Genomic DNA, 18,274 nt, shown 5'->3' with positions numbered 1-18,274 from the left:
CATAATTGTTTTAGGTTTGTTTTTGTAGGTCTTTTCCTTCTCTTGTGTTTCCTTGTGTTTTGGTGGTGCTGAATTCTCTTAACTTTTGCTTATCTATAAAAGTTTTAATTTCTCCATCAAATCTGAATGAGATCCTTGCTGGGTAGAGTAATCTTCGTTGTAGGTTTTTCCCTTTCATCACTTTAAATATGTCCTGTCACTCCCTTCTGACTTGCAGAGTTTCTGCTGAAAGATCAGCTGTTAATTTTATGGGGATTCCCTTGTATGTTATTTGTTGCTTTTCCCTTGCTGCTTTTAATATTTTTTCTTTGTATTTAGGTTTTGATAGTTTGATTAATATATGTCTCGGCGTGTTTCTCTTTGGGTTTATCCTGTATGGTAGTCTCTGTGCTTCCTGGACTTGGTTGACTATTTCCTTTCCCATATTAGGGAAGTTTTTGACTATAATCTCTTCAAATATTTTCTCAGACCCTTTCTTTTTCTTCTGGGACTCCTATAATTCGATTGTTGGTGCATTTAATGTTGCCCCAGAGGTCTCTGAGACTGTCCTCAATTCCTTTCATTCTTTTTTCTTTATTCTGCTCCCTGGCAGTTATTTCCACCATTTTATCTTCCAGCTCATTTATCCGTTCTTCTGCCTCAGTTATTCTGTTATTGATTCCTTCTAGAGTTTTTTTTTTTTGTGATACATGGGCCCCTCACTGCTGTCGCCTCTCCTGTTGTGGAGCACAGGCTCTGGATGCACAGGCCCAGTGGCCATGGCTCACAGGCCCAGCCACTCTGTGGCATGTGGGATCTTCCTGGACCGGGGCACGAACCCGTGTCCCCTGCATCAGCAGGCGGACTTTCAACCACTGCGCCACCAGGGAACCCCTAGAGTATTTTTAATGTCAGTAATTGTGTTGTTCATCACTGTTTGTTTGCTCTTTAGTTCTTCTAGATCCTTGTTAAATGTTTCTTGTATTCTCTCCATTCTGTTTCTGAGATTTTGGATCATCTTTACTATTATTACTTTGAATTTTGTTCAGGTAGGTTGTCTATTTCATCTTCATTTATTTGGTCTTGTAGGTTTTTACCTTGCTCCTTTGTCTGTAACATATTTTTTTGGCGTTTCATTTTTTTTTTTTTTTTTGATGGGTGGTGCTGTATTCCTGTCTTACTGGTTGTTTGGCCTGAGACGTCCAGCACTGGACTTTGCAGGCAGTTGGATAGAGCTGGATCTTGGTGCTGAGAGGAGGACCTGTGGGAGGCCTCACTACGATTGATATTCCCTGGGGTCTGAGGTTGTATGTTAGTCCAGTGGTTTGGACTCAGAGCTCCCACCACAGGAGCTCAGGGCCGACCTCCAACCTGATCCTGCAAGTTTCATGGTGCAGTTAAAAAAAAAAAGGAAGGAAGAAAGAAAAAAAATTAAAAGGAGCAGTACAATATCAAAGAATAAAAAACAAAATAAAATTAGAAAGATAAAAATATATTAGGAAAAATAAAACTATAATTGAAACAACTGCAACAAGGTAAAATAAAACCACAACAGAGAAAAGAAACAAAAAGGTGTGGGGGGGGGACAAGCCAAAAGGAGAGAACACTAACAAAATATAAAGAATAAAATAAAATTAGAAAAATAAAAGCTTTATTAGGAAAAATAAAAATATAAAAGAATCAGGGCTTCCCTTGTGGCGCAGTGGTTGAGAGTCCGCCCTCCGATGCAGGGGACACGGGAAATTGGGGGGCCCTGGGTGGGGGTGTGGGGTGGGGCTTGGGCTCTGTGTGGCAGGAGGGAGGCTCCCAGGGCAAAGGAGTAAGACCCAGCCTGCTGGGCTCCCCGGTGCCTAAGTGGACAGGGAAAGCGCTGGCCCCGTTCCCCTCCGTTCCTTCACGCCCCTCACCCACCATCTCCCCCAGGGTCTTTCCCGTCGCTAGACCCCTAATCGTGGGTGGGTCCCCCTGGGTGTAGGAACTCCTCCCCTCCCCCAGCCACCCCTCAGGGGTGCTGGTCCCAGAGGTCTGGCCTTTACTTTTGCTCCCCCTTCCCTCCCTCCCACTCCCTCAGGACCCGCGTGGCTGGAGGCCGCCTCCTTGGGCAGAGGATCAGGCCCAGGATCTCAGCAGGGTTCCTGGGGGCCCAAGTGGGCAGGGGGAACCTGGCCACACTCCCTTTTGATCCTCTGCCCTCCCAGTGTTCCCCCAATTTCCCCCTTGGGGCGAAGGATCCCTTCCCCTCCCCCAGCCATGCTACTAACCTCAAATGTAACCAGAAATATAAGTCATGCATCTATTGATAGATCAGTAACTCCAACTGATTCCATGTTTTTGGTTGGGATGAATTTAAAACTGCAGTTCCCCTTGATGCAGTGGTTTATAACCTTTATTTTTTTTAAGCAGCAGAAATCCTTTTTTAATAATAGAAACTCCAATAATGTTAAAAAAAATTTTCAAAATGGACCTTCTACATGAATCAGGAGGTTGGGAGAGCAACTCACTTCCACCCCAACCAAGGCACCCTTGTTACTTCCAAGATACTTTGCGGCATAGAGAATTTGTTTGAAAACCACAGCTTTGAAACATTTCCCACACATTATTTTTGTGTAAAACAAAACTGCTCAAGTAATAAATGAATACAATCTATTTCTATTAAAAATTTCCAAAAAATTCAGAAGCATATAAAGTGTGAAAGCCTTTATCTCCTCCTGCCCCAAATCCATTCCCCTCCCTAGAGGAAATCCTTTTAAAGTCTGAGGTATGTCCTTCCTCCTTCCGCCTCCTTTCTGATGCTGCGCACACACACACACACACACACACACACACACACACACACACACACACACACACACACACACACACTTTTTTTTTTTTTAACAGAAATGGGATCATGCTCTGCATATTGTTCTGCATGTGATTTTCCCCCTTTTACAGTGTCTTACGGACATCTTTCCATCCTGGTTGTAGGGGAGCAGAATTTGCCACCCCAAAATGTCTCTTTGGCATGTGGATTACTTTGAGCTAAAAACAATAAAGGCCCAAAAGACTCAGGAAGAAACTTTGACCTTCCCCCTAACTGCCTAACAGGATTTAAACAGAGGGCCTCTTCTTGGAATAGAGCTATCACCAGAGATGCCTGCAAAGAACACGGGCTGGGTGTAGTGAGTGAGTCCACCCTGTGTCCCATTGAATCTGCCTGGCCCAGCAAACATTTGTTTACCAACATGGTACAGGCAAAGCTTCCACACTCTTTTAACATTTTTACCATATTCTTTTCATATTTGAGTATTCTTTGGTCTGGACAGACCATATTTTAGATAGCCATTTCTCTACTAATGGACACTAGGGTTGTTCCCCAGTTTTTGCCATTTCAAATAGTACTGCATGGAATATCCTTGCACATATATTTTGTGCCGGGTTGAAAATATTTCTGTTGGCTAGGTTCTGAGAAATAGAATTTATGGGTCCGTGCAACATCTAATTTTTTTCACAGTTGATACCTAGATTCTAAGAGAAAGGCCCCTGAACCAGTGGACCTCTAAAAGCACTGTATCTCCCTGAGTGAGCTACCAGCGGCGACATCTTGCCTCTGACATTTGGGCACCACTCTCCCAAACTGAGGAAAGAACATAATACAGAATTTGGATTGAGAAGACAAAAAGGACCATCTTTATTTCCTTTGATTGGTTTTAGAAATATGCCCATAAGGGGACCCAAAATTGTTATCCAAAAAAAGAAAAAAGACAGTGGTTACATTGAGTCAAGTGGAGGTTTTCCTGTGACTCGTCAGGACAGTATCCTATCAGAGAACCGAGGATGTCCAGCTCTGTAAGAGCAGAACCTCAACCAACCAGAACCTCAGCCAGACCTGACGGAAAAATGCAGCCCAGGAATGATTCCCCCAGGAAGTCAGAGTATTTGTTGGGGGTTGTTTTTTTCAGTGAACCCTTTGCTCCTGATGGTGATTTCACTTGGGGGTCAGTGGTATGCTGGTCAGTGTTTAATCACCAGTTCTCCAGAGAGGGAAAACCCATGATTTGCAGCCATGCCGATTTCCATGGTATAAATACTCCCACCCTGGTTGATTTCAAGCTTACCACCATGATGTTACTAACTTGGAGTTGGGAAGAGATGCACAAATGTAGTTCTTGTGATGCAGTATGAGCTGACTCTAGCATACCATTGTTTGGGATTGATTTAAAAAAAAAATTAGGGCTTCCCTGGTGGTGCAGTGGTTGAGAGTACGCCTGCCGATGCAGGGGACACGGGTTCGTGCCCCGGTCTGGGAAGATCCCACATGCCGCGGAGCGGCTGGGCCCATGAGCCATGGCCGCTGAGCCTGCGCGTCTGGAGCCTGTGCTCCGCAACGGGAGAGGCCACAACAATGAGAGGCCTGCGTACCGCAAAAAAAAAAAAAAAAAATTAGGAATGATGGGGGCAGGGCGAGTGTTATGTTCCCTAGCAAGTGCCAGAAAGATTTTTTTCTTTTTTAGTTAGTAAGAAAAGGGTGTCTTCTCTTTAATGCTTAATCCCTATTTATGATGTTTCACACTTATGCCATAATGTGAATTTCCCCAAATCTTCAAACACATTTTTTAAGGTCCAGAGGGAGTAGAGTGATTAAGGTCAAGGACTTTGACCTCAGAAGGACATGGATGAGTCCAGGCCCTGCCACTTAATGGCTGTGTAACCTTGGGCAAAGTCACTTAATATCTCTGGGTCTTGGTTTCTTCCTGTGTCAAATGTGTTCCTGTTTCAGAAGAGTTCTTGTAAGGATTAAGCAAGACAGAGCACATAGAACATTTAGCCTGATGTCTGAGAAGACGATAGCTATTCAAGATCAAAATCCCGATTTTAAAGAGCAGTTAGGGCTATGACTGTCAATACCATTGAGACTTAGGGCTAGGGAAGAAATAAACCTCTGAGCAGAATTTTACCAACAGCTGAGATCCATGTTCACTGAGCGAATGGACAGATACAACGAGATGGGGGCGGGCGGGGGGAAGGCTACGTGAGTTCAACCAAAATCTGGTTGCAAAGATGGGCAATCCAGGGAATGACCCCAAGAGGAAAATACCACATCTTCAGTTCCCCTGACTGTGTTTCTCAGAGTTTCCACCGTCAAGCAAGCATCTTCTGTTATTAAAGTGCTCGAAACATAAACCTTGAGTCCTGATACCCACCATGCATTTTCCAGAAGGAAACATCCATTCTCCAGGACCTGTAGATCCCAGAGGTTTCGTTTCTGTCAGACATTATGATGGCTGTAGGTCCAATCCTGCCCCCTTATGGATTTTATAGTAAGAAAGTGGGGTGGTTCAACACCTCAAAGTGGGCTTTCTACAGGCAGCAAAACTTTACTAACTGGCATGTAGCGTGCTACAAACAGATGATCTTTGTTCACTGCAGGAAGATCCCATATTTGGATGGATTGGCGAATGGTTTGGTAAATGGACAGATGAGAGACTTTAGCATTGCATTCTTAGTTGCACCGGAGTCTCTGCTTTATTTAGAAAAAAAATAAAAGGAAAAAAGGCCTTCCCAATTTCATCATGTGGCAATTGAAACACATTATCATTTCCCAGCATCCTCATTAATTCTGCTCCTAGCAGGAGAGTTTATTTCAATTGACAAGATGATCAGGTCCACGCAGAGCAGAAACTGAGCCTTCAATAATGAATGTACTAATTACCCTTCTCTGAGAGATGTAGGCTTCTGTTTAGGCAAAGTAAGACTTGTTTCATATATCAGGGCCCACAGATTTTTATTCAAACCTTTGGGACCAGCTGGGTTTCAGAATTCTGATGATTTTTTTCTTTTTCGACATTTTAGAAAAGAAATATGGGACATATACCGTACAGAATATCTTACTCCCAGAGGGAACTGGGGCAGCACCCTATCATCAAACATATTTCTGCAGGAAAAAAACTGAATGAATATTTATACTAAGTGGATACTCAAAGGTAAATAAAGGTCATCAATAGCCTCCCATCAGTTCAGGTCATGTTTTGCTGCCAAATAGGTTATTAATTTTGTTTTTTGGTTGTCAAGACCCTTTGGATTTTGGAGTTGGTTCAGGGGTTGTGAACTTCTACTGGTTTTATTCTTATTAGAGACTCACTTTCCAAGGACTGACTAGAAACGAATGGATCTTTACAGAGAAACAGACAAGACCCGGTGTAAGCAAGCACTTCAAGCCTTAGTGCCACCTCTTCCCAGTGCCACTCACCCCCACCCAATGGGGCAGGACAGGACAGACCCCAGGCCTAAGAGGGAAGTGAAGAGTTACTGATGTACCTTCCAGGCAGCCTTGAGCCTCCATAGGCAGGTAATCATGTGCTCTCCGCTGGGGCAGTCAGGTATGTCTTACTGCCTCGGGCTGTCCCAGAGAGACACCATTGGACCCACTCTTTTTTTTTTTTTTTGGCTTGCAGGATCTCAGTTCCCCGACCAGGGATTGAACCTGGGCTACGGCAGTGACCACTAGGCCACCAGGGAACTCCTGGACCCACTCTTAAGTGGAGAGTCCAAGTGGAAAATCCCGATTTTCATTAAGAGAGTCCATACGCTCAAAGGCTGGGCTTCTCAGGCACAAAGAACCCACACCTGCTTTAGAAAAATGTAGATGCCTTTCTATATATAAAGCCTTTCAAATATGACACAGTCACCTAAATGCAGCTACTGTGTTATAAGGAAAATAGCTGGCATTTGAGTGCTTTCTTTGTCAAGCACTGCTCTGGATATATGACATTAATTGAGCCTCATTCTGACTTACAAATGAGGAAACTGAGTCAAAGAGAATTTAAGTAACTTGCTCCAAGTTATGCAGCTAGTAGAAGTCAGGACTTGAACCCAGGTAGCCCAGATGCAAAGCATGTGCACTTAACCACTAAATGATTGTTTCCCCTGTTTCTAGCCAAGGCCCCCAAATCTTCAATTAATTTAGGGAACACTCTGGTGTCAAGAAAAAAAAAAAAGAATAACTCATTTATTTGCCAGGATACAAAAGGGACCCCAACTTACCAAGATCATATGATATCTAAATATATAATTTCCTTTAAAAAAAGGCTGTTCTATATTTATTGTTTTGCAACTAAATTTTTGTTATTTAATAAATAAGTTAAACATCTCTCCATGTCAAAACCTCTTTTAATGACTGTGGAGTTTATCAACATACTTAACCAATTCCCCCCAAATCTTTTAAGTGTTTGCCAGATTGTCACTCTTGTGAAAAAAAGGCGGCATCATTCTGAACAACACATTAGCAGCAATGCTTCCCCCCACCCCGACCCCAGAAAGTCTCGTTTTCCTTCAACCCACTTTTTTCAGGCACTACTGGGGATTCACCCATGAAAACAAAACAACATTCCTGCTCTCTGGAGCTTCTATTCCAAGGGATGTGGAGGTGAGCAACAGATAATAAACATGTAATAATCAAGATTCCTTGAGATAGCATTAAGCGTCATGAAGAAATTGACAGGGTGATGTGATAGTGACAGGGTGGGGGGGGGTGACTTTTAAGTTGGATCGTCAGGGAAAGCCTCACAGAGAAGGTGACGTTTGAGTGAAGTCTCTGATTTTACCTGCACTGACCTAATTGCATTATTCCTCCATGCCTGTTCTCAAGTGGACATCTCTACAGGAGTGGGAAAACGTGGCAGGATCATCAGAGCACCTATCACTCAGGAGTTGGGATGGGCACCCTGGCCTGGGAGATCCTGGGAGCTTTGAACTCTGTTCCCTCCCTGCTGCAAAATCAGCAGTTACGTCCGTTCTCTCATCTTGTTGTGGACACGTGAACACATCCTAAACCAGCCAGCAGACTTTCCACCCTGAGGAGCGAATGCGGATTCAGAAAGAGTGAAGTATTTGAGAAAATTACTCTGATTGCCGCTGTGGATAGATGTCTTCAAGTGGCTGCTAGGAACAAAATGTGCTTGGCGGTACAGTTAAAAGAGATGCAGCGGTGCTCAACGACTTCTTCCCTTGATTTCTGGCAGATAGGATCCCCCAGAAAGCTTCAGCAGAGAGAAAATGTGGTCTCAAAATCACAGCCACTTCTCCCCCACGGATGTGCCCTAGTGCCTCCTTGCCCACCATCAGCCCCTCCTCCAAGCCACATTAAGGTTTCTATTGAAAAAAGCATGTGTTGTTCATAGTTCAGCTGTATTCAGTTGTGTATACAAGGCACCCTGGAAAGCTCCTAACGAGCCCCATTTCATTGCATCTTCACTCTAATCATCCTCTGACTTAGTTGATATTCCCCCATTTGACAGATGAGGACACTGAGGCTCAGAGAGGGTAAATATTACACAAAATCTCACATCTAGGAAGCAGCAGGGCAGGCGGAGGACTCAAACAGCTGGTCCACCCGATTCTTAAACCCATTGTTAACCACCCAGGTACACCCCTTTTCCTGGTTCTGATGCTCAAGAGAGACTGGCCTGAGGTCACACAGACAGTAAATCAGAGGCATCAATTAGGTAAGGTCAATTAAGCTGCCGTGATGAGCAACCCCCAAATCTCAGCAGCTTAGCGCAGCGCAAGTTCATTTCTCGCTCACCCTTTACGTGTCCACCGCACGGGACTCTGCTCACCATAGTGGCCCAAGGACCCAGCAGGAAAGGGAATCTGACCTGAGCACTGGCCCTTAAAGCATCGCCCTACAGGCCACGTGTCACTTTCGCTCAAGTATTTTTGAACAAAGCAAGTCACGGAGCGACCCCCAACTTTAAGAAGCCGAGAAGACCTGGGACTCTGGTGGGTGAAGGGCCCTGACTGTCCCTCCAGGCCGTGGGCAGGAACTTCAGCTTGCCTGTGTAGTAGTGTGCAGTCAGCGCACTGTGGATGACGACGCTTGGGTTATTGCCTTTTCTCCCCCTATCGATCCTCCTTTTTGGTTTATTTGCTACTGAAAGTGAAACCTCAGAGAGATGGATTCTGTCCAACCAGGCCCTTTCTTTATCAGTGGCTTTGCAAGAACGATGCTCAGGGCTTTTTAAGATCCCTGGGACCTTGCTGCATTTTTAGCTCATTTAACCTGTTGCCTGAAGTCACAATAGATTTTGGGTCGTCTTGGAAGTCTGTGTGAACGAGAAACCTCCATCTTCCCGATCGGGTCTGAATATTTAAGATTTTGAAAGCTTGGCCGTACCAGATTTAATTTTAAAAGGAGAAGAGGGTTTGCTTTTGAACATCAAGAAGAAGGCTGGAGGCACAGCAGGAGCTGCGTTAGCAAAGGGGAAAAGCGAGAAAAGCCCTGTGGTCTTGAAAGAAACGCTCCAAAGCGGAAACACTAAAGCTTCCAGTTGGTGAGCCTTAAATTAGACTTCAAAAGTGCCGCTAGTTTAAATATTGTTTATAGGACTGAAGTATTGCTGCTCCTTCCTCCAGCTGGATTTTAAATATTCCCTAATTTGATTACTCTGGGGAGAGGCAGGCAGAACCAACGTTACATGAGCTTCACTGTTAATTATTCAGAGGGCTTTTTATTGTGTAATCAAACATAAAGTCTTACAAAAAGCTTGGAGGCGCATTCTCACCCCACCCTCCCCAGCCTGACTTTCACCTTGTCGTCTGTGTGCATTTCTCAGTTTGTGGCTGTGAGCTGGTAGGTGCCCAGCAAGGGCTCTGCCAGTAAAGAGCGCACACATCCCCCTCCCCGTCTGGGCTGGTAGAAACCTTTGATTCTGCGGCTCAGACCCCCATGCCATAAGAATCGAGCTTTATTTATCTTGATCACCTTTGCCTCCTGTCTGAGCATCTCCCCCCACCACCAGCACTTGGCAGCCCCTGCTAAGTCTAGACTCCGGTTGGTGCCTCCCCACATCAAACTGGTCTGGCCATCTCATTCCCTCAGGTCCCTCCTCTATGCTGGATGACAGCCAGCCAAATGATCTAAAGGCTCCCAGCCATCTAAAACCCTTTCTGCAGAGAAAAAGGAGATAAAGAAAGAAAGGGATGGATGGATGGGTGGATGGATGGAGAGATCAACAGATCAGTCAGTCAATACATAGATAGGTAGAGGTCGCTGAGAGAGCTTGCTTATCCACAGGGATCCGCCACCCCATAGCCACAGGTCCAAAATCCAAAAGGCTCTGAAAACTCAGTTTTGCCGTAACTCAATCTGACAGCAAAATCTGACACGAACCAAACTGATTTGGTGGCAGAACTTGACTTGAAGCTATTTATGGTCTTTATCCCACCTAGTGTAAATATTCATATATATCACTGCAGAAATACTAATGTGTTTGATTATAAGATGCTGCCGAGACCCCACTGGAAGGATTATGTTAACATATGGTCTACGTGCAGCATATTTCCATTCCAAAATGCCAAGATTCTGAATTTGGCAACACATCCGGTCCCACGGGTTTCTGATCAAGGGTTATAGGTATGTCACCATCCAAACTTGCTGGGGCTTCAGTCTCATACCCAGAAAGTTCCAACCCATGAGGGAGGATCCAGGTTTCACACAACCTGCAGTTTATTTAATTGGGGAGAGGGGCGCTTTAAGAAAAAGGATACAAAGTTAAAATACAAAATTAGGTACAGGGCCCTGGCGGGACCCATGCAAGTGAGGGTCATTAGATTCATTGTGAATATGCACCTGGATGAGTGACTTAAGACCCTGAGTTTGTTTTCTCATCTGTAAAATGGGATGATAAATGACTGCATCACAAGGTTTTGTTGAGATGATTCAGCGAGAATGCACAGAAGCGTCTTGCATGTAGAATTGTGTAGAATTTTCACTCAATAAACTCCAAACCAGTGATTTTCATTGTGCAACGCACCCTGTAAGCTCCCCCCGCCCAAGCAAAGTTAGTAATTCTCGCTGTGCGTTTACTCAGAAGTGACCCTGATGGTGGGACCCTTAGGCACCAGAGCAGGCAGAGATTTGGAAATGAACATGCTTTTTAATCCACCCCCAAGAGGAACCGCAGACCTGCCCTGGAGTCTATGAGAGGACCCAAGTCCAAAACGCAAACAGATGCGGAATGTGTACAAATACACTCCACCTCCCTCAGTCCCTACCCAGTAAGCGGTGGTCTCTCCTAACCTCGATTCCCACTCGCGAGACCCGGCTGTGAAGAACTGTCCCTTCCACTGCTTCCCGAGTATAGGAGGGGGAAAAAATCAGAGCAGAGAACAGCCACCATCCATCATCTCTTTATTGCATTTCTTAAAAGTACTTGTAGTAAAACTGAGGCTCTAGAAACGGAAAACTCATTAAGCTGTTTCTCACTCAGGGACCCAGGTGGAAGCAAGAGCACAATAAAAAAAATCAATAAGGACAAGTCCATGGGACAGAGGTGGGAGCGCTTCATCACAGCCCCAAAGGTAACTGTCAGCACGTGACTCTGCCGCCTGGCTACCAGCCCCAACTTGGGTGGGAGGCATTTTCGCCAGTCTTCTCTCTGATGGGATTTTTTTTTTTCTACTTGGTTCTCTGAGTGAAGGGAAGTCAGAACCTCGTGCTGTTGGATGGTTTTTATAAATTTTAATTAAAATGCTTATCTGGGGATTTTAGAAGAAATGTCGTTTGGCTGGACACCACCTCACGCAGCAGGGAAGGGGTGGCCGAGCAGCCGCCCCATAAGATGTCACTGGAAGGAAATGGATTCACTCACTGTCTACGTTTAATCAGTAACAGTCACTTCTCTTTCTCTCTCGCTCTCCCTTTTCTTTCAAACTCAGTCAGAAAATAAGTGAGTGATTGAACAGACAGGGTTTTCTACAAACTAGAACGTGTGTTTATTATTAAGAGAAAATCAAGAGGTCTATTCTTTTCACTCAAAACCATTCCTAACCCCCCAAACCCCCAAACTCATCCACTTAACAAACAAGCACCATAGTAATAATAATGGCAAGAGTAGAGAGCTAAAGGCAGTTGAGAGAACACACGATGAGACTTTTGCTGAACCTGTGCTCCAACCACAAAATGGATATAATGCTGGTTTCTGCTCACTTCTTTTTTTGGTTGTTGTTAGTTTCTGCTTTATAACAAAGTGAATCAGTTATACATATGTTCCCATATCTCTTCCCTCTTGCATCTCCCTCCCTCCCACCCTCCCTATCCCACCCCTCTAGGTGGTCATAAACCACCAAGCTGATCTCCTCGTGCTATGAGGCTGCTTCCCACTAGCTATCTCTTTTACATTAGTAAAGAACCCCAGGTAACAGTATGCAATCTCACTTTGAAAATGTGAAAATGCTGAGCATTATTGTGGTTATGTAATTTTTAGAAGCCAATCTTGAACAGAATTACAGTGGGCCAGGTTCTGTGCTAAGGAAGCTCTTTAGGTGTATTAGCCAGTCCTGTCCTCCTAATAACCAACCCCATGGGGGCAGTATTCTTATTTCCAGGTAGGAGAGCAGAAAGTTAGGGCTTGAAGAGGTTAAGTGATTTGCATGAGGCCGCACAGCTGGGCAGTGGCAGAGCCCAGAGTTAATCCTGGGTCTGTTTACTAAACCCTGTTTATTAAAACACTGAGCTCTTCAAAAGCATGTTCTCTCTGGTAGGATTATCATTGCCCCTCATGAAGTTTCACCGTTTTCTTGCTGTTTCATCAGGGCACTTCTAAGTGCCCTGAGAAGGAGAGCCTTTGTTTTTATCACAGAAAGTTGCTATGGAGATATCGTGTGTATCTGTCTCCAGAGATGCACAGAAAAAGCAGGAGCCACAAACCTTTAAAAAAATGTCCTTCAGGAATAGTCACAACTACAGTTGGAGGAAGGACGAGTGAGTCACTGCACTTGAACTCTCACTGAATTGAAATCCCCCCTGGGCGAGTTTGTAGATCAAACTCTGGGCTGCAGTGTGGTCCATTCTGAGGATGAGGGAGCACTGAATTAGGGATCAGGAGACCTAGTTTAGCCACTGTGACTCTGTTCACTGCATGGCATTGGAGAAGTCCTTTCCTCTCTCCTGAACTCAGTTTCTTCACCTGTAAATTAAGGACTTTGAAAGAGAGGCTCCAGTCAACTTCCACAGCAACTGATAGTCTTCTGTATGTGTGGAGCTTGTCAGTGCCAAGGCAGTGATCATTAAGAGCTGGACAAATGGCATAAATGAAAAAAATCAGGCTGGGTAACACAGTAGGGAGTGGTGAGGTCTGTGGCAAACAGGAATTCTGCACAGCTAAAGGGAAGAACCTCTGCTTAGTTCTACTCATGTGAAGATGGGACCCAGGGCTTATCATTTTCAAGAGAGACCAGTAACCTCAGTTCTTATATAAAGATGTCCCCAATCTGTAGAATTCTGGGCAGCTGAACATGTCTCCCCATGGGCCACCAGTTTGAAATCCCTCCTTCTAAGAAAGTACAAGGAATCATTCAGGGAAATCTTTTCCTTTGTTGCCAAAAAGCCGTCCCTCCTGACGTGCAACACGGCAGCCAGTTAATACCACTCCTGAGTGAAATACAAAACAGAGAGAAGAAACATTTGGGGATTTCAGTCAATTCAGGGAGAGTCAGTTCAGTAAAGGGCAAGCAGGATGCTGAAACTGCCTGTCACATCTTCCCCCCACATTTTATTTTTCTGCCACTCTCAATTAATGAGAAGTGTCAGCCCTTCACTCTGGGTTTACTGTCTGTGGCTTTTAATTGAATTTTAATTAATGGCAACTTCAGGAGCACAGGATGAAATCCTAATGCAGGGAAGAGGCACACAGAACTCTGGGTATGGAAAGCTCTTCTGAGATCATCCCAGCCCGTCCTCTCTGTTGTATAGACGAGGGGACGGAAGCAGGGGAGAGTGACCTGTTCAGGGCCCCCTTGAGGTCCCCTGGCTCTGAGTCTGGTGCTCATTGCAAGACTCCAGGCTGCCCTGGTGACACAATCTGTCCAGCCTTCAAAAATGACATTGATGTAAAGAGTGTGGTTTCCAGAGTCAAGAATTCATGTCGTGCCAGGTGAGACAGGAAGAGTTGCCTTCTACAGGTATTATCCCTGAGCGCTGACATTCTCTCTCCCTCTGGGGGCGGAGAGCAGAGGGGCTGTCAGTCTGGCAAGCTCTTGTCCAGTTGCGATGCCAGGACAAAGGGACCATTGCATCAAGCCCCTAATTTATCAAAGGGAAGAACATGCCAACTTTCGGCATTTGCTTTTTCTTTATCACAGTCATTTTGTAACTCCCATGCTCCCTTGGAGATCCGGTTAAACCCAGTTTGAACTCCAGTTCCCCAGGCTATCACATTCTGAAGCGTTCCGTCACTTGTGTAGAATTTCACTGAATACATTGGGGGAGGTGGCCTTCCCAGGAAGATATCACATCTTAAGCCCCACAACCTTCTTCCGTCTCTCTTCCCCCACCCTCCCCTTGCCCTGTGCAAGCAAGAAATCCCTCCGCTCTTCCGGAGCAGGGAGGTTCCACCTACACTCAGGGCCCCATGAGGTGGCCAATCAAAACATTACTTCTGATCACACACAGTGGACTCTCAGTGAGTCCTGCTGAAAACAATTCTCTCCACCCTGTTAGATATTTATTAAATGTTGTGTGGTCTTCAGTGCTGCCTCTTCTCCTTATCTTCTTCCCTAGGGTATCACACACTATGAGTTTCATCCAAAGAAGACCTTGGACTGCCCTCCAAGGGCTTTCATTTCAAATGTTCTCAAATGAAATTGTTTCTCTTTTAATGGAGTGTAAACTGTAGCCCAGACCCTCACTGAGCTCTTATCCTGGAGCAGCTGAGCAACTTAGGGCAAGTTAGACATGAAGCATGAATTAAATGAAGACATAAGCCCACACAGTACATTCTGAAGTGACACCAGTCATGCAAGACGGTGTGTGTGCACGCACGCACGCACACACAGACACGCACACATTCCTGTAACCTGTCCACTCTGACTCCTTCCAAAAATCCCCATTCTTCTCGCAGGACTCTCCCTACCTGCCCCCTTTCACCTCCTAGGACTTGTCATCTAGGTCTTCCCACCCACCTCCATCATGGCTCCTCCCCCCTCCACCCAAGAGTGCCCCCTCATCAGACAAATCTGCATCCCTCACCTGCACCTCCTGAGAGTCAAGCCTAGAGTTTTCTCCATCTTGTATTCTTCAGAAAACCCCAGTGAACATAAATCTTTATTCTTTGAGCCCCAGGTGTCATTTGGTGAACAAAAGGTTGATACATAGAATTGGGGGTCGAAACCAAGATGCAGCTAAAGAAATTAGACCCATCCTCCCCCAGTTTAAAAATCAACTCTGATGATTATTACAAAAGAAAAGTAAAAAACCGTTGTCGTCCAAGGCAACATCATTGGAATACATGTTTGGCTTCCTGTGGTGACTACCTGGGCAACCATTGCACTCACTGAGTAGAATAAGTCCCATCAAACTCGCTTCCAATAAACACGTGTGTATAAATTATCTTGATTTGTGACAGAAGGTCTTTCCAGACCCAGGATATGTCTCATGGTGTTTGGAAAGAGCCAAAAGGAATTCACATTCAGAGCCAGGTTTTCGCTTTTTTTCTTTCCTACTTTCCTCCCTCCCTTCCTCTTTTCCTCCGTTCTTCCCTTCCTTCCTTCCTTTCTAAAATCCCTCTTTATTTTCTCTTTCCTTCAGACCAAGAGATTCAAGGTGCCTGTAGCACGCATCACCAGCTACAAACCAAGCCGGCGAGGCTCCACCCTCAGTCTGTCTCGGACAAGTGGAGGGTCATCCCCCCAGAGCAGCATGGTCTCCGTGAACCCGGGCTCAGATGAGCCCCAGAGTGTGATCACCCAGGCGACAGGCAGCAAGGACGTTGAGGACAGTGAATCGTCTTCGGCCAAGCCTGAAGAAGAACCTCTCCATGTCAGTAAGTCCTTCCTTAGATCTGACGAGTCTGCCCTGACTCTGCCCTGAAGCCAGATATCAAGAGCCCCATGTGCTCCACCTTCGCCCCACTCAGGTAAAGGAGACACACAGGTCCCCTAGCCCTGTTCAGGCTCCATGGACCCCTTTGCTTTCCCTCAGTGGAGATCAGAAATATACTCTAACTTGGGTTACTCCGAACCATTTCTCCTTGGGAGACAGCCCATGGTCATCAACTGCTCTTTTAAAAAATTTTAATAGTATATTTTACTTAGCCCAATTTATAAGATATTGTCATTCGACATGTGATCATATAAAAAAGTATTGATAAGATATTTTACATTTTTTCATACTATGTTTTTGAAATTCGGTGCCAGCAGCTTTATTGAGGTATAATTTGCATACCATAAAATTCACTTGTTTTAAGTGTACGCGTCAACGGTTTTTTGTAAATTTATAGAGTTGTATAACCAACAGCACCATCTAATTTTAGAACATTTCAATCAACCCCAAAGAAAACCTCACGTCCACTGGCAGTCCCTCCCCTTTCCCACCACAAGTCTACTTTCTGTCTCTGGAAGTTTGACTTTTCTGGACATTTTATATAGGGAAGTTGTATCACTCTGTGACCCCCCCCCACTCTGAAACAAGCCTTTTCAGTGGTTCACTGTTTGGGGGACACAGGTTCTTTAGAAAATCTGTTGGAAACTATGGGCCTCTCTTTAGGAAAAAAATTCAAGCACACACACATACATGTTTTTGCACACTCTTTTAGGGGGACCCTGTGGACCTCCACCAGGTAGAATTGTGACTGGGTTCCATAAGTCGTGTTAAAAAGTTCATTTTCAGGACTTTCTGGCTTGAGCTTCTATAGTAAAAGGAGACAGGAAAAGAAAGGATTTATGCAGAAAGATGGAGAAGGCAGAAGGAAGAAAGAGAAAGGGGCATGAAAGAGGAAGGCTCACTGCAGAACTACTGACTCTGGTGCATGAAACACCTTCTCTGCCATATCCCCACATGCTTTGTCCCCTCAGTGCCACCTAAGCTGAGGCCTGCCTGCTCAATCAGTGTTCTTTCACACAATCTAGAATGCCCATAGCAACCAAAGCTGGACCAGGTTTAGTACAGATACAAGGAGGTTGAAAAAAAAGGTCAAGGTAAACCAGAAAGCCTGATTAGGGTCCCGATTATCAAAGCCAGAAATGGGCAAAAGTGCAAAAGTTCAGTAAGTGGTCAGGACTCATAGTAATGATGGCCAATGAGAAAATTTTCCACCATCCCCCTTGCTAACAGGAGACCAAGAAAAGTTCTAAGCCCTGAAAAGCTGTTTGCTGAACAGAAGTATTATCGCAGATGGAGAGGAACCGAGATAAACCGTCATCAGATGTATGACTCTTCTGGATTTCTTGAACCTTCTTTCATTCAAAATGTATTTATTGAGCAGCTACTGTGGAACCGAGGATGACAGTACCTACCCTCCCCAAGCTTATATTTTACAAGGAAAAAGCAGACATAAACAAGAAAGCCATAAATAGCAAGCCAATTGCAGATAATACATGATTGGAAGATAATAAAACAAGATTCAGGCTAGAGAGAGACTATTGGTGGGAATGGAGCTAGGTTAGACAGGGTGGGCAAGGGAAGCCTCTCTCAGCCCTGACATTTGAGTTTCTGAAGACACGAAGCTGGGGGGGGATGCAGGGGTGAGAGCATGCGTGGCCTTTGTAGAGCAAGGTAAGGACTTCAGAATTATTCCAAGTGCAAGAGGAAGGCTCTGGAAGGTTGCAAGTGTAGGGGTAACAAGACCTGGTTTTCTTTTCAAAGGTCTGTGTGTGGTTATTAATGTTGTGTCCGCGCTGTGTCTCTTAACTCTGAAAACCTTGCTCTCAAGTAAGACAAGCAGAGAAGAGTCCCCAGCTTCAAGAAGTGTCTCAGTCCCAGAGTTCACGTATGGTTCTCCCAGTGGCAACCTGAGAGCTGAAGGAAGGAGGGACCAGAGTTCACGTGTGCTTCTCCCAGTGGCAACCTGAGAGCTGAAGGGAGGAGGGACCAGAGGGAGAAGAGACTTGGCAGTGAGGGGAGGGGAGAATAGTGCCCTCTCTCCAGGCACCTGAGACACCACAGACCCTTCCCTAACGGCCACCCTACTCCTACTCTCAGTCTAACCAGTTGCCTGCCGCAACCAGTGCCATCTCCCAAAGCTCTTTTGAACCCTACCCTCTTCATTCCTATTGCTTTTGTCTTAGTTTAGAGATAGAAAATTGGGGCACATGGGCTGGTTCCTGCAGACTGTGTTTTGTTTACCACACAAGGCTTTGTTTAAAAAAAAAAAAGTAGGAGTGACTTTTTAAGAGAGATTGGACATCAAAATTCTGATTTTAAAAAAGTTATTCTTTGTGGCAACAGTGGGCCTGCAACCCTACATGACAGCAGTCAACTGGAGCTGCCCTTCTTAGGTGGGGCATGTGCTCTCTAGTTTCCCACAGTCCCCACCACTCC

At 45.1% G+C, this 18,274-nt stretch overlaps 1 protein-coding gene across 1 annotated transcript in view; it reads left to right on the top strand.

Moving 5' to 3' along the window:
• CCDC60 (coiled-coil domain containing 60) overlaps window positions 1-18,274 on the top strand; it is a 101,023-nt gene that overhangs the window by 65,294 nt on the left and 17,455 nt on the right. Inside the window, exons 6-7 of the mRNA XM_060029374.1 lie at window positions 11,229-11,319; window positions 15,545-15,779. Coding sequence (XP_059885357.1) covers window positions 11,229-11,319; window positions 15,545-15,779 — 326 coding nt within the window. The remainder of the gene's footprint in view (window positions 1-11,228; window positions 11,320-15,544; window positions 15,780-18,274) is intronic.

This window comes from Delphinus delphis, chromosome 13 (assembly GCF_949987515.2).
Source record: "Delphinus delphis chromosome 13, mDelDel1.2, whole genome shotgun sequence".
Lineage (NCBI taxonomy): Eukaryota > Metazoa > Chordata > Mammalia > Artiodactyla > Delphinidae > Delphinus > Delphinus delphis.
Note: the sequence above shows the minus strand (reverse complement) of the source record. Positions and strands in the feature narration are given on the sequence as shown.